Source organism: Sphaeramia orbicularis, chromosome 6 (assembly GCF_902148855.1).
Source record: "Sphaeramia orbicularis chromosome 6, fSphaOr1.1, whole genome shotgun sequence".
Taxonomy (NCBI): Eukaryota; Metazoa; Chordata; class Actinopteri; order Kurtiformes; family Apogonidae; genus Sphaeramia; species Sphaeramia orbicularis.
This window is the reverse complement of record NC_043962.1, coordinates 29,947,235-29,964,147: the sequence shown is the minus strand read 5'-3', so window position 1 is coordinate 29,964,147 and position 16,913 is coordinate 29,947,235. Positions and strand designations below refer to the sequence as shown.

At 40.7% G+C, this 16,913-nt stretch overlaps 1 protein-coding gene across 2 annotated transcripts in view; it reads right to left on the bottom strand.

The window, feature by feature from the left end:
- The window catches only part of roraa (RAR-related orphan receptor A, paralog a), a 186,796-nt gene that overhangs the window by 53,406 nt on the left and 116,477 nt on the right, over window positions 1–16,913 (bottom strand). For both annotated transcript variants that reach the window (XM_030137423.1, XM_030137424.1), the window contains one exon: window positions 6,631–6,660. In XM_030137423.1, the coding sequence (XP_029993283.1) occupies window positions 6,631–6,660 (30 nt within the window). The remainder of the gene's footprint in view (window positions 1–6,630; window positions 6,661–16,913) is intronic.

The following is a 16,913-nucleotide window of genomic DNA, read 5'->3' as shown; positions in this document are numbered from 1 at the left end:
TTACACAGACCTGCACTTTAATGACCACGGTGAGAAATGAACTTGATCTTTAAAGTGAACCAACATGCAGTCAGCCACAGCGTTATTACAGACTGTGCCACTTAATCAGAGAGGACGCCAATTTAGCAAGAAGCTAACTACGCAGGAGGGACCCTCTGTGGCAGCAAACATATTATAGAGCATTGTGTCACCTGATTCACGTGCAGGAACGTATACATGCTTTCCCCTCTTTTCCCCAATCTGCCTTATTTTCCTGACTCCATATCTCCTTTCCTGTTTTTTTTCTTCACTGTGCTGCAGACACAGTAGAATGAAAACCTGCCTTTGATGTCTGGGATCCCATAATGCTGAGCAGTAGAAATCCGCATGCCTGTTATCTGTAGAATCTTAATGATGACGGCTAACTTCACAATGGGTTAACCACAGCTCTCTGTTCTCACAGCACACCCACAGAAACACAAATTAATAGCAACGGGGAAAAAACAGCATTTCTCTAATAAAGCAGATTCAACAAAATGTGCACAATACGATCAGCACAAATGTCAATGTATAATATCACTGAAAGCTTTTGTATGCACTTCTGCTTTCTTCTTTGTAGATCGAACTTTTTTCTGCTTTAGTTTTTGAATAGAATGACATTATTTGTCTCAGCCGTTACTTCAAATTCAATTTTAATAAACATTTAAAGCCTAGTACGGAGACATGGTCTTGTTTATTGGGTTGATCTCTCTGCCTTTTTTTTATATATATATATATTTTGTTCTTGTGGCAATCATTAATGATTTTTTTCTTACAACATCTTTCAAAAGAATATTATAACCGGGTACATCTTACTCATTGCATGGTTTATTCAACAACATTCTGCTGAATAATTCAAGAATTAAATTATATATGTTAATTTTACTTGCCTTTATTCATGCATGATATTGCATCAGATTTTTCATATTCTAAAAAAATCCATAATGGAATAATTTTGACAAAAGATTTTTTTTTGCCCCACTGAATTTTATTATAATTTGTTTTAAAGTGTATTTCAGTAAGAAGTGAAGATTATAATATATAATACACAGTGTTAGAGTGATAAACTGCTGGGACAGTTTGTGTAAGGCTGCGACAGAGGAATCTGATGATGGCACAAGGACATTTAATTATGGCCCCCATCTTAAAGCTTCCCCATCAGCATCAGTCAGGATCATATCTGGAGGAGCTCCATGACCTCCGCCTCTGTCGCCCTCCATGAATCAAACCTTTCATTACATGCTGACACTCTTGTCCTGCGCTGAATGTGTACACCATGGGAAAGTGATGAGGCATCGGAAACCTGATGAGTGACGGATAACCTGCACTTGTGCAAAGGCTGGCCGACTGTGTACCGCAGCTAGCATGAGGCCGGCCATGCCCTCCCAGCCATGCCAACTGCTTCGCCTGGCAGACGCCACAATCTCAGCACAGCCCGCGCACCCTGGCCCCTTTCACCTGAGGCGGCAGACAGCCGGCAGAAGAAAAATCGCCTGCAGCAGATGGGGCCACTTACTTTGGCTGGCCCATCCAAGCATTGTGTCCTTGTCACATGTCACTTACTTTTGTTTTCTGGTCTGACAACACTTCAAGACAGGCTCTTTCAGTTTTGGGTGAGACACAAAAGCGAAAGGGTGAGGGAGGCAGACGAGGCCTCTCTTCACTCTGGCTCAAATTTTCTGAAAGAGCCAGCACCAAGAGAAGAACCAGATTAAGACCCAACAAAAGCATAGCACCCCCAGCCCCACAAAAAGCTGTCGTGCACCCTACGGCTCCCCTCACCACTCTCCTCCTTATAAAACACCTTGGACCCCCAGGAGGTGATAAAAAGAAGTGTCCATACTCAGAGAAACTTATGCAAAGAAAGTGTGTACAAAGGCCATTTGCAATTTTACAAAATGGCAGACATTATGCTTTTACTGAAAAATGAGGACCTGCCATATTGTGTTGGAGAGGAAAAAGCATGGCAGGAGATAAAAATTGAGAAAAATCATGCTGGCCTGGTTTACGACAAATAGATAGCTCTATTGATTTCCCTTTTACAGTGACTGTCCATCCCTCACTGTTGTGATTACACTGACCTATTTCAGAAAAAAAAAAATAGCCGTCTATTATAGATTAAACCAAAATGTCCAAAAAGAAAATACTCTTTTTGTGGAACAAACAAACAGAGGAAGATGAAACATAACCTACAGTATAGAGGGAGAAAAAGATTGTGTCAATTTAGGTGTTCAGTGTTGCTCTGGGAGAAGAGGAAACAACGAGTTCTGGTACCATGCTGAGAATCAAATAACATTCTACAGAAAAAGAATTTGTGCTTAGTGGGGCCCTGCGTTGTCAATTTCAATTGTGACAAAAAGGCAACAACATTAAAATGATTATTATTGCTCAACTGCTACTGAAACGTAATAATACCAATTTTACAAACCTAGAATAAATTCAGTAAGAACAATAGTGTATAACATTCAGTATTAATCTGCGCTACTGCATCGTGTGTTTTACTCTAACATACTACAGTGTTGTATGCTTTGTGCTGATGGTTCTTCTGTGTCTATGTGTATTGCTGTGTGTGCTCGTCCTGCTCCGCTATGTCTGTGCTGCGCGTCTCACTAGACTATCTCTCTCCGTGTAGCTCAGGGGACTCTGGCTGGCTGATCTTCATTATCAGCCCTAGCTTAACAATGTACTGGATGCACTTCCCACATGAGTGCAACTAACAAATCCCCACAGAGCTGAATCAAGGCAACAATGTGATGAAATACCTTCAAACAACCACTGAGCATGGAACACTGAGCTATGCAGAGACAACTCACACTGCCCCGGGCGATTCCACAGGAGTGCGCCTGTTGCCAAGCAAAATTAGACAGCAACTGGGACATATTATTCTCCTAAATTGGCAATGTACAGCACTATTAAGGACCATAAATCTCATGTTTGATTAAGTGAAAATACTGCAACTCACAGAGCCACTGCATTGGTGTGTTATAATACAGAAATTTAAGCAGGATCTGCCATGTCTTTAAGAAATAAAACAGATGCTTTAAAAGAGAAAAGCCTGTCACTGTGCCACATGAATACAAAAAGCTTTATTGGGATTAATAACGCTGTTAGTATATTTTTCTAAACATGCACCAGAGTTCTTTATATCACAAAGAAAGACGTTTCAAATGTTCAAAGACTTAAAAATCTACAAACTCCTGCTTTATGACTTGAGAGAATCTCTTCATAAGTGTGTGCAAGTCTGTGAGTAACTTTGCATTCTGTTTTTCTAAGACAGTGCACAAGAATCTAACTCATCTGGTTCCTTTGAAACAGATAGGCTCTACTATTAGTATGAGTGTGAATTACTGATGAGAGAAACTCAATGCAAGCTGCGAGCAAATAAATGAAGATGCAAGAGCGAGGCTATGTTTCTCAATCAGTGTAAGGCGTCTGTCACCACAATGGAGATAAATATAGGCTGAAAAAAAAATGAGACTCTAGAACATGTCTGCAAGAGTGAAGAGAGGAAGCCTTGTGTGTTGCCGTCTCTTTTCCCAGAGTCACATTAGTACTACTGCCTCCCTCTGGCCAGTCTATTCCCAGTTTAAACCCAGGCACATATTACACACACTTCACTTACATGCAGTAAACTGTCAGGATAATGCATTAGTGTTTTTCTGTTTTTGTAGTTGAAATTGTCAGAATTGTCATTTTTAACATAATTTTGCTATTGTTGTGCAAATATATTACTATAATACTAACACTTGGGTACGTGCAAAGTGTAGAAAATACATAATTTAATGTGGATTTTTCTGGCCTTTTGCCCTCTTGTGCATCATAGTCTAAACAGCCAGCAGACACCACTATATTGTTCATCTACAGCTGTTGAAAAGAGAGAGGATTAGCTCTTGGTAATCAGACGATCTGCTCTGTTCGAAGAAGAGCATCCTGGCTACATGACCTGTGTGTATGTGTTAGCTAGCGCTTTGCTATTCGAGCTGTGAGACAGAGCCCCAGACTGCTGATGGTAGATTAGAGGTGAGACGTCTAATCTCAGTGTAATCAGCTGCTGAATCTGATCCTACGCTCCACACCATCTCTCGCAACAGGTCCGAACAGAAACTCACCTCTCAGCAACAAAGCACCGCTGAGGTAAGGTGATGGCTCATATCTGGTGTTCACCATCAAAGAAATAAAAAAATAAATAAAAAAAAAAATTAAGTTGTTGTTGACTTTTTCTTGGATGGGACATTTTAATTATATGTCAACCCATACTTTAAATCCACATAAAGGATGAAAACTGTCAGTAAAAGTACAAGAAAAACCACAGCTGACGTCTTAAGAGTTATGGCTTTGAAGAAGTAAAAAGGGGTCGCCCCTGACAGGATGAGAAAAGAGGGGGAGACAGAAAAAAGGTGCTGCCCCAGACACTATATCTACAACTTTATAACTGCATGAAAATGGGAGAAAACACCACAGTCACTGGACCAATGATATACAGTACAAATCTGTTTTCATCGAGAATACTTCACCTTATGATGGCTCAATGATTACTGCTGTTAGGTGGATGGAGGAGAGGAGAGGAGAGGAGAGGGGAGGGGAGAGGAGAGGAGAGGAGAGGAGAGGAGAGGAGAGGAGAGGAGAGGAGAGGAGAGGAGAGGAGAGGAGAGGAGAGGAGAGGAGAGGAGAGGAGAGGAGAGGAGAGGAGAGGAGAGGAGAGGAGAGGAGAGGAGAGGAGAGGAGAGGAGAGGAGAGGAGAGGAGAGGCTGCCAGTGAACAGCTGCCCCTGTAATTTATATTGATGAGGGGACTGGCATGGCAGGGAGCTTCCAGCAGTTTGATCACTCAGGCAGAGTAGGGAGTTAGTCAGAGACACGGCCCATCCCTGTGGTCTGGGTTGGACTGGAAAGACCTCCTAAGCACACACACACCCAGACACACTCTCACATGCACCTACATATGCACACAAGCAACACTGTCTTGCTCACATTACAAGAGGCAGTGTGCACTGGTGTAGTAGCGAAGCCAATGTTTTCACTCTGGGAACAGAAATAGATCTACACCCTGACTATAACCATGTAGGGCAGAGTGATCTCCCTCATTATTACTCCAACAGCCATATAATCACTAGTCTTCTCTAAAAAAGACCATCCCTCTACATACTCAGTGACCATTAACTGGCCCTTGAACTTCTTCTTGTGCACACAGCTTTGACGAGGTTCTACAGCCGCTTCCTGTCTGTGAGGCACAGCAATCAACTACTTGTTAAGGAGCTTTACTTTGATTTCCTCACATGGACAAGATTTGAATATTTCTCACTGAAATGAGACAGCGTAGTCCAGTCTCTGCCCAGGGCTTTGAACCCAAGACTCCTAAATCATGCTCTTTGATTTGAGCCCCCTTCCGGTGTAGAGGTGCTTAGCGCCGCACTAATTAAGATAGTGGGGCGGTAGATGGTGGGTCAAAGCATTTCTGTTCTACCTTGAAGATATCCTGACGCAAACACTTATATGCACACACTCACTCACACACACACACACACATCAAAAAAGGGAGAAAAAAACCCACCATAGCCCCTCCAGACAAGCAAATAGCTTAACACACAATCATGCTGCTGTTTTGACGGGGCTGTTTGAGTAAGGTAGAGCTGTCTAGAATGGAGGATCCTATCCTTTGCCCTTCTGTCTGATGTAAGAAAGAGCCAGGGTGTTTTACAGGGCGAGATGCAGCCTCTGACAATCTGAAACATTCCGACCGCTCTTACAGAAAAGCCCTCTGGCCTTCCCTCTCCACAAGTTTCATCAGAGTGATCAGAGCGAAAGGATAGCCTTCAGGGCTAGTTTCTACCATTTACACAGTGGGGTATGAACACACACACAGATATACACACACATATACACACACTGCAGTACGCTACACAAAAATGCTTTTACATGCCTTTTCAATTGCACTTCACACATGTCAAAATATTGTACAAATCTCTTGGAAATCATTGATTTCTACAGGTTTGACTGCTCATCAATTCTTCATGAGCAGACTGAAATTGAAAAGGCAGTGATGGTTAAAGAAGACAAAGCATGAGTAGTACTGCTGTAGCGCACCGAGAAGCCTTGTATCTCATGTGGGAGACACGCATCTTGTACTGTATGTGTATGTTTCAATTTCAGTGATATGATCTATACTTGAAAAATACAAACTCTTGGTTGTTAATGCACCCTTAGAGGTTACAAAGCCACGACACAACACCACATCCGTGATGTTCAGCTGCAAGACATTGCAGAAAACAAAGAGGTGCTTTACCACACTGTCTGCTTCAACTGTGCATGATTATCTAGCAGTCACAAGACTGCACAGCATTTTAATTTCCTATCTGAGGTTATCATATTTTCTCCAGGAGAAACAGCAATGCTAGACAGTGAAGGGACAGATGCAAATGAAGGCCCTGACACACTACAATAACAGTCAGACAATATAATGTATATATGCATAAATGAAGATGCAGTAATCTCTATATCTCAAATACTAGTCACCTTAAGTAAGACATTATATTAATTTGTAAAGTTAAAATGAAATGCTTTTCCCATGCCCTAAAAGCTGCTGTAGTAAATAAATAAATGTCTTTGTACTCACAGGTGTGCGTCTTCTTTGTTACTGAGATACCTGCAAAGAGAAAATAACTATGTAAATCATGGGATAATATTAAAAACACAAAGTTTATATACACATCAGAATAATACATATGGTGATTTGTTTATGTGTAACTAACAGAAATGATGGGAATGAGAAGAAGACCCTGTGGCTCCAAAGAGTGCTACTGTCCAAGGTCACTGAGGTGGCAGGCCTAGGGCGTTTATATGTGCAGGCTGGTGTCTGACCTATGGCCATGCCACATCAACATCCTAGACAAGGTGGTTCAAAGTATCCTCTGCAGGCAGTCAATGAAAATTCATACTTAAACAACATTTGGAATGCTAATATGTTGAGCAGCCACACTGATTGGACCATAGCACATGACTAAGCCTGTGGCCCAGAGCAGGATGGAGGCACTTTGACCTCAGTGTTAGTTAGTCAATCCTTTATTTACACAGGTAGGTTCATAGAAATCAGGACCTCTTTATAATGTACAAAAAATGTAAAACAATAAAATAAGTGAATTTAAGCACAGTTTTTAGATCTCATAAAAAATCACAAAGTACAGAGTATGAAAATAATTTACATCTAACTTTTAAATACTCAGTTATAACATTTTGAACAAAGACCATTGTAATCACTTATAGAATACAAAAAGCTGGAACATTATGTTAAAGAGAAAATCTATGTAAAAGTGTACAAAGCATCTCTTTTTTAAATTTATAACAGGAATAGCCTGACGACCTTCAAGTATGAGATTCTTTATCATCATCTGCAGTACACTATGTTACATTTAGTGCGGTAAATATTCACTGGCATCACTCATGATTTAATTGCAATTCTCCTATCAGTGACTTGAATGTGCCGTGATTCTTGATATATTGCATCCTCAATTTTTTATATAACTGCATGTCTAATTCTTCATAAATTAATGTTGGTAATCAGGTAAATCGGACTTGAGGAGAAAGGCTTCTGCTGTGCATTACAAACAGAGGTCTGACTATTCACTGGTCTCACAATTCAATTGATTATGATGCATCTTTGAACTGAGGTAATGGCATGCCTTTCAATCCAATTCAGTTCTATTCAGTTTTATTTATATAGTATAATATCACAAATTATAGAATATAAAATATAGATATATGCAGTAAAGATATAATTATAAACTGTACCAATGTAATGAAAGTAATAAAATAACATTTTAGTATAGTGAATCACATCTCTTCAAAGGTCTTATACAAGGCCTCTTGTCATTAACCCAAATACTGGTAAAACTGAACATTTCTCCCCTGGACTGTATGTACAGAAATTAAGTTATGAAATTGCCAAATGACCTGGTGCAGTTTAACACAATACTACCTCATTGTGCATTATCATGTGGAATAAGTCAGATAACAGCTTTAACATACAGTGAGTGTGAAGAAAAGCAAATCAAAACAGATTCCATAAATCTTACAGTTAGAACAACCCTCACTTTCATTTGAAGAGTGAGAGGAAATGCAGAGAAAATACACAGAGGAGAAAATACATTAATATGCGTGTAGTCACACACTGCTTATCAAACAAGTGTCCAGTCTGACCGTTGTGAGTCAGGTCTGGATGAGGGTGAGGTGGAAATGGGCCGCCCCTCCTCGTGCTGCCCTTCCTCGCCCCTTCGGGTGTCAACTCATTGAATGAGCCACTTCGGTTCTTGCTGTGACTCTGGCTGTTTCTCTTGTCTGCAACATTGGTCTAATGCCCCAGGAGCCTGACGCGGACGAGCGCACAGCCAGCCGTGGTCCCCAGCGGCCCCCTGGATGCTCATGCTTTGCGGGGCGAAAGCACACTAATAGATCCCACTTGTCATGCGGAAGCAATGGCTAATTTTTCTACAGCTTGCATTTGAAACTCAGGGGACAGCGAGCTGACATGATTCAATAACTCTCTGTGAAAAAGGCGTCTGGCCGGAGATAACAATGTTTCAGACACGTTTGAGGGGAAACGAGTCAAAGAGCAACGAGGGGGAAAACAAATAAGCCTCTCAGCTTCCTATAGACATATACACAGAAACACATAACTGATATCAACTCTACTGAGCAGAAAGAAGGAAAACAGTCACCTAGGGGCCAGCAGTCTGTGATGGAGCTCTATATTGTTCTGCTCAGAGTCAAAAGCTTCTGTCCAACTGTGACATTATGCAAGGAGAAAATAAACAGTAATACAACCTTAATTTTACACTTCAAAAATGACAATCAAATGTCAGGGAAACCAGCACGAGCTGATCGCCCATTACAAAGCTTTTTGATGTCTAGGTGCAGCCTTTCAAGACAGCTGTAAAAGCCTGCATTAACAAGTTAACTAGCTCTTTGTTTAGGTTGGTTAAGACTAGCTGGTGTGCTTAATGGAAACTGCATCAGAAGGAAATGGCAAAAAGGCAGCCTTTCCTGGCTCTTTGAGAGATCTTACCTATTTGTCACACAAAATAGACATTCTTGATCCAAAACTACTTTGTGTTGTACCAAATTTAAATTACACAAAAAGAGAATCACAAAGTGCAGTTAGCTGCCTGTTTTCATCCCAAGAGTTGATAAATGTGTCTCTGCCAGACAAGACATCTTAAATCTAAAAGCAACCTTTTCTTTGCAATACTGTTATGACACAGGAAGTGAAAGAGTCCATTTGCGTGTATAGAGTATGTCAACTATTGCATCACTGTACCCACACACACCGTGTTCATGCTGCTCATCAGTAGTAAGCAGCAGCTTTGGCTCCTATATGTCATGTTATAATTTTCCTGTCAAAATAAAGACTTAGGTTATTAAAACCTATAATTTCTGAATAGATAGCAATGGAAAACCATTAGATTGACTAAACTGTTACTTTACTATGCACTGCATTTTCTTATATTAACATTATATTACGTATGTCGTCTTACTATTATTAACATCATATTAATACATTAATCTCACATGTCTATTGGAGTAAATTTTATTTAAAGAGACATATATTTTATTTACTGTAATGGTACCTTAGGGAGTTTTTAGTGTAAACATAGCTTTTTAACTAAACCTCCAAAATATCTAATTCAACTACACTGTTTCCCTAAGGCCTAAATTACATTTGCAGCCCACAAAAATCCTGTGTTTAAATTTTACAAACTGCATTGTTTAAATCAGCTCTTTTCTTTATCTTGTTTACATTACATCAGCTATGGTGGGGGTTTTTTTTGGCACCAACTGTTAATATGCAATACCTACCCTGTGCAGAAAGCAGATATGTGTAACAGGTCACTGCCATATATGTGTGTCCTTGTGCAGGGGATTGGCGGATACAAAATACTATGCAAACAACTTAGATAAGAAGTCAGTTCCACAGTTGCACAAGCAAATAATTTCTCTAAAGTGATGTGACATTACACCAATAGGTAAATAAATAATAATTAAAAAAAAAAATCATAGGTGTAATTCACATAATATTTTGATACCTTCATTGTACAGTAACCAACAACTGTCTGTATTGCACCAAAAAAAAAAATCTTACACATATTTTACTTTAACTTGTGATATACAAATACATTCTTTACAAATATATGCACTTAGGGACAGAGAGAAAACTACTACTGTGTTTTACAGTGAAGGATCATTCAGCCTGTTGCTATGCAGGTTAGAAGAGGAGTGGTTAGCCCATTTCCTCCTCTATGTGTCATTCAGAGCCCTGTGATTGGAGGTGGCAAGGAGACGGGGCCATAAAGCCAATGAATGAGTCAGGCGGTGAGAACGAAGGAGTTAGCTCTGGGCACTGACATTGGCAATGCCTGCCAGCTCATGTCTTCTCTACTGGATGGCAGGTTCAGAGGTCAGTCTGGAGGTGATGCTCTCCTTGGTTGAGAAACAGGCTGCTATAAACATATTTCAAGCTTGAGGATTGTCCGTTATAAACACTGATTTCCTTTGTGGGCATTATAACAGAAATTAAACTTTAAAAGCAAGCCTGTTGTCTGTGTGAAGTTGTCGCTGAATTCTAATTTCTACATTACCATTTGTCACAGTGGAAGGAGGGACAGTTGTCACTGTGTGGCCTTTGATCAGACATATTTTCCCTTGCATCGGTAAACAATTCATCTCAGGTTCTCATGAGACTTTATCTATGCTATAGAGGAAGACAGGCACTGTGCAGGCGACTGGAGGTTAACCTCCACCACATCTATCTGCAGGGGGGCAGACATCCTGTAAACATGCCACTTAGACAGGAGGAGAGTGAGTCTGGGGTTTGGCAGCCACAGTGCTACAGCCGGCTGTGGAGCACCGTGCCATCGCAGGCGACTCAAAGTGACAGCGCTGTAATGAAGTCTGAGCCACACGGCAGGCTGTACGTCATAATTTCAGGTTCCTTAAAGCCTGACAGGGAATGATTATCATGGATGGTTATTGTCACCCTGCCTCCCTGGGAGACGAGGCGTGCTCTGGGGTTGTTGCACCGTGACATTCAAAGTTACAGTCTCCTTCATATAATGGAGCTGTCCTCTCAGCACGCTAATGGGAGCGATCCATTTAACCTGTGCCAGAAACACACAGACGAGGAAGTTCCTAATGCGAGGCCTCTCCCGTGGGGACGTCACACTCCCCCCCTGGCTGCTCCCTTCCTGCTGCTTGATTCATTGACTGGCGCTCCTCACTTATCCTCATTCACTGTTCAGTCTGGGGAGACAGGGAGGCTCGCTTCCTGCCGCCTGCTCCACATGCCACTGCTGCACGCCCGCCGCACACAAGGACACAGCCGGTGCAACAGACCCAGCTGCAGCAAGAGCCAGCGAGAGCCCATTGAGGAACAGGCTAGACACCTACAGGGATATCAGGTCAATACCAAAGGCCTTGGGAATGCTTCCAGTACATACATTCTGTAGTACACACTAAAGCCCTTAACAAAGAAAAAAACAACAGACAACACTGTGAAGGTTTGGTTATTGTCCTGTCTTAATGATGTGACTTGTATGGGGCTGTTAATTTTAGGCTACTCCTGAGGTTGCTGGTTAATGATGGTGGTTAAGCCATGGTCATCTTAAGAATGATAGATGTAGCTACAATCAGTAGTTCATCTTTTGACTGCTGCTGCCTGCCCAACTGACAAATTACTCCTACATTCCTGAGAGAAAATAATTAGAAACAATTAATGTGTTTCTCTTCTTAGCAATCACAAAGCTCCAAAAGTAACTCAAAATGTTAAGGAATGTAATTTATGGAGCTTTGTGTACAAGAAATTCAACAACATACATTTGTCAAAAAGTACATCTTGAAGTAATGAAGTGCATAAGACCATTTAAAGCATGGTACAGAGAATATAAAGTACAGTGAATGTGCTAAGGAAGGATTCAGTGTTGGTCTTTGGCATTAATGCTAAACTCATCAAAAGTCATAAAATAAGATGGATGAGCTGAGCGGATGACCTCCATGCTGTTCTAACTTTGGCACTCTTTGTAAAAGGCCAAGTTTCATACACAAAGTCATTTAAACAATTCTCCCTTTTGCAGTGACACACTTATCCTTATTAGCTATTATACTGCTATAAACTATACATGCAAAAATTTAATGATTAAAAAAGCACAATGATTCTAATCAGCTGCCCCCTAATATACTAAAACACTTAATCCATGGAGAGGCCAACTCTCTGGGGAGGCTCAAGAGAAAAATGACTTCTCTGTCTCCAGGCGCTGTTATTTCTGGTCATTTCTAATTGGTTTTAACTAAAAGCAACCACTCCGAGACTCTACAGGTTACTCCAATGCATCACTATGGAATTGTCTGCAAATAGAAGATATACATCCAAATTAGTTTTAGAGGACACCACAATTGTCTTTCAGGAGACAAAAGGAGAAAGGATGAAAAAAATACAAGCATACATGCCATACTGAGAAAGTTGGGGGATCCCAGTAGGGAGGTGGTACTATCAGGGTGACCCTGAGATCATTGAGGCCTTTGCTCACTTGAGGTACCATGTCACGCAGACCTCATCCCCTACAAATATCTCCCAGGCTCATGTAAAGCATTCCCCCCATGTAGTTCTGCATTGCTGGGCTTGTGAGTCTCCAGGTGAGTCCTCAGTGCTGTTTGGTGGCTCGTGAATTATACATCGCAGCAGAGGAATTGACGTGGCCCAGGAGGGCCAAGAAACAGCAGGCATGGCTGGGAGGCAGATTGAAGACTGACGGAATTTTAATTGTACCGCAGGGAACACTGCAATAAGTGCTATTGTTATTGGTAAGGCATTGCTGCATTGGTTCACTTAACTGTTTAAAAAAAGACAAGAACCAAAATTATCTTGTGATTTATGTTCAAGGCAAAAATCACACACAACTCTAAGAAGAATCGCTCATGTCATTGCTGCTGTACAAATATATATATCACTGTATTCTCTATATGTTCAAGACTTCCAGTACTTGTAAAATGCTCAGAGGACCAGTGAGCTATGGTGAGGGAAAAAGGGATCCGGAAACATCTACTAGCTAAACAAGGAACCACTCAATCAGAAACCACTTTGGCATTCGCTTCAGTTGTTTTGTTGTGCATTTCAGTACAGTGCTGTGGGTGAAAACCAAAATGTTAGGGTTTCTGCTGCTCTGATGTTTACTCTGATCCTGGCTCTAGCTGTACTGTACAGTAATTCTGCTCTCAGTACGTGCTGGTCCCGAGGGGCCTGACGGATGCAGGAAGGCCCTGGGCACTGGTCAAAGTGAGGCCAGGGGCACAGGCAGGCCTCTGTGTACTCTTTGCACTGGCGGTTCCCAGCCCAGCAGTAATCTCCAAGTGATCCAGCCGCAACCACACATGAAACCCAATAGCCTTTCAGCCCGCACCATAAATAAAGACAAACCACACTCAGCAGACCACCCTGGCTTACTTTACTATTATCAAGCTACACTGAACAGCAGTCTGCCTTGGCCACTAGTAGGTGTGTTTACACACATACTTATATAAAGGTTAAATATATAGATTTAAAATGTCAAAATAGCACTTATTTTAAATGGTGTAATTACATAAAAACATAATCTTTGTCTGTCCGTATTTTTATTTACAGAAAATATACAGAAAGATGTTGTTGAACACCATTCCTATTATTATAATGTTGAGGTTAGAGGTTTCTGTGCTCCTCTAGTAGACAACAGCAATGTTCCCTGGAGACAACACTTGTGAATTTCTATTCACATTACCTGAGCCCTACACATGTTGAAATCTAAAGGGGAACATAATTATCTACAGCTCCTGAGGCATACTCTCTATTATGCACCTTTTACAATAATGGGTTGTAAGAGTTATAGAATTGGCCAATAGAGATAACCCCCACCCCCACCCACCTGGGCTAACCTATTCATAAGAGCCTAAATATTCACACTGCAGTTGAAATCAAAACACTCTCATATAGACAATATGCTTGAATTGCTTGTTTTCACTTGTTTGGTCTTTGTTTTCTGCTTGTGTGCATGGTTGCAGAGGATGATTTGTAGGACACCAACTTCAGGAAACCACAGCAGTGGGCTGCTTTTGCAGAAGGCATGTGCCACTGTAACAAATGATGTGTTACTTGAGATTTGTTTATGTGAAGTACTCTGTCCAGTCACTTTAATGTCTTCTGAAAAATAGCAGAAGTAAAAGATGGAACTAGAACAGGTGAGTTGATGTGTGCTGCTGTGATGGTGACTACATCTGTCCAGGCCTGTCAGTAGACTGTACACACAAGTCTGCTTGCATAATCACCAGTGGGGGAGAGGACTAGACCTTTGATGACAAACTAATGTCAGCTAATACCACCTTTATAAAGGCTGACTCAGAAATACAGTAGGCTATATTGGAACCCTTTCATTACCATCACTCATTCAGTCTCAATTCTCATCCAGTAAAGTACAGTACAGCAGGCACTTGTCTAATGAACAAGAGTCTATGGGAAGGATCATTCTATGAGAGTGTGTTGGAAGTCAAGGTCCCACAACAGTGGACTCGTGGCTCTGCTGATAAGGACTTGGCTGTAATTGCTCAAAAGGGAGGGAACTGCAGCCCCATTAGGTCTGGTCTTAGCACTTGCCAATAAGCCAAACTGCCCCTCTGAAGCCTCCCATGTAATGAAAACTTCCTCTGAGATGAATTACATGTCTGTCAATCCACTAATTAATATCATGGACTTGTCTTTTTTGCTTCTCTGCAGTAATGAACTGAGTCAGTGAGATGGTGATTGAGGTATTTCTGAGCACTGGAAGACAAAAAGGAAGGAAAAGCAGAGGCAAACTAGCGAGCGCTGCTACTGCGATTCACTGCAGTCATGGTCGGCACTTAGTGCAGCATCTATTTTTCATGTATTTCATAATTAAAACCTGCGAGTTCTGTAAGCTCTCCATGCTCCACACAGATCAAAGGTAGTCCTATTAGCAGGGAGTTCATCAGTGGAGCCACTCTTCCATTTCCAGGCAACAGAGCCATGCTTAAAGCACAAATACCCTGTAATTACACACATGTGTGATAACGGGACAGCCACGGAGCTGGACTATGATTAATAGAACACAGATCACAGTTTTCTCCTCCTTTTTCAAAGCTAACACAACAGAGGACTTTACACATGAGGATAACCCATGCGTGGCAGATAAAGAGGTTGATGAAAGACTGAATACATATTTCACACATCGCCTCTTGTGGTGCAGGTGGAGTGTGCTTCAGTTTGTTGCCTTCTCCCTCCCTGCTGCATTCTCTATGTAAATGTAATCGGAGGATAACACAGGATAAAGCGCTGCAGAGCAGAGACATGATGCCTCCTTTCTGCAGGGATAGAGGGATACAAACCTACCTCACATGGTGAAATCAACAGACCTAGCTGTGTTGTGTTATTTATTTGTCCCATTGACTCCTGAGTAACTTGATGCCACAGGGCACCCTGCCTGGATCAGGCTGCAAGATCCTAGAAACAGTGTAACTAGACAAATGATAAACAGAAACCCTATCTGTTCTCCATTTTGAAACGCAATATGTAATAATAACTCTGAACAAAGATACATCTAACGTAAGGACAATACCCTGTGGGGCATTTCAGCTTTTTATTGGATTTGAGGGAATCCCAGTAGTATTACTGTATAAATGCTTTGCATTTGTGGAAGAAGTATTCAGACGACTTCTGTAAGTAAAAGCAGCAAAACAATATAATGAAGAATGCATTTAGGAAAATCTGGATCATGCAGTGACAATTGGATTTGCACAAAATAAATGACCCTCAATGTCATTACCCAGAAAATCATATCAATTAATGTTGACTATAGCTGATGACTCATTATGGTTTCATCTGATTGGACAAATGGTGTGAATGCCCGTTCCATTCATTCAGGGAAGTGTCACCACATGTACCATAATTATCATATTTGTACCCTAATTTTGCCCCTTGTATACTGTACAATCAATAATATCAAATAAGAACCAGTTATTAGTCAGTCTAAGATGTTTCATTTTAATCAATGTCCTAACATGATCAGGATCTTGTCTTTAAACATGTCTTCTTAAGTGACGTCCTTCTATCCCATCATGTTTGTTGTGATAATGAATGTGATTCACAAGCTAAACTTAACAGTTACCATTAATTAATTAATTAATTAATTACCATTAATCAGAAATAACAAAATATTTAAAATGATTATACCAGTATTGTATTCATCCAGTACAAATATCTTGGTTATGACTTGTGCATATTTATTTTCCTCAATAGACATGATCATTCTTATTCACTGTGATTCAGACAGTCTCTTATGATGTTAATTATGCATGTTTGTAGATGAAAATATGTGATCTTGGTTAGAACTATTGTGAAATATATATCAAAACCTTGTATCTCTCCCTTGGAAGGAAAAAGTAAGTGAATATTAGCAAAATTTGTTGCAAGAAAACCTTTTGCTGTTAACTATTCTATTCACCTTATACCGTATATTTTAAGTTTTATACACCCAATAATTACACCTGTAAAATAAATACGAGGGAGTGCAGGGGTTTAATGTATGTAAGTTTCCACTACTGACTTGTTGACTTCAACACCTAGAATTCAAATTGAACAACACACTCTGAAGGCTAAATAAAATGTTTACGCAATTTCTATCTTAAAGTCTACAGACTATCTTGCTCCTTCAAAGCTTTCTGGTGTCGTTAGTTATTCTTATGCAACTGCATAACGTCGTCAGAGGAAGAACTTCCGGTGAAGTCATATGAAAGAAGAACTATAATTAGCCATACTAGCATTTGCACACTCAGACTTAGCAGTTGAGTTTATGCTTTCTTACTGAAAGC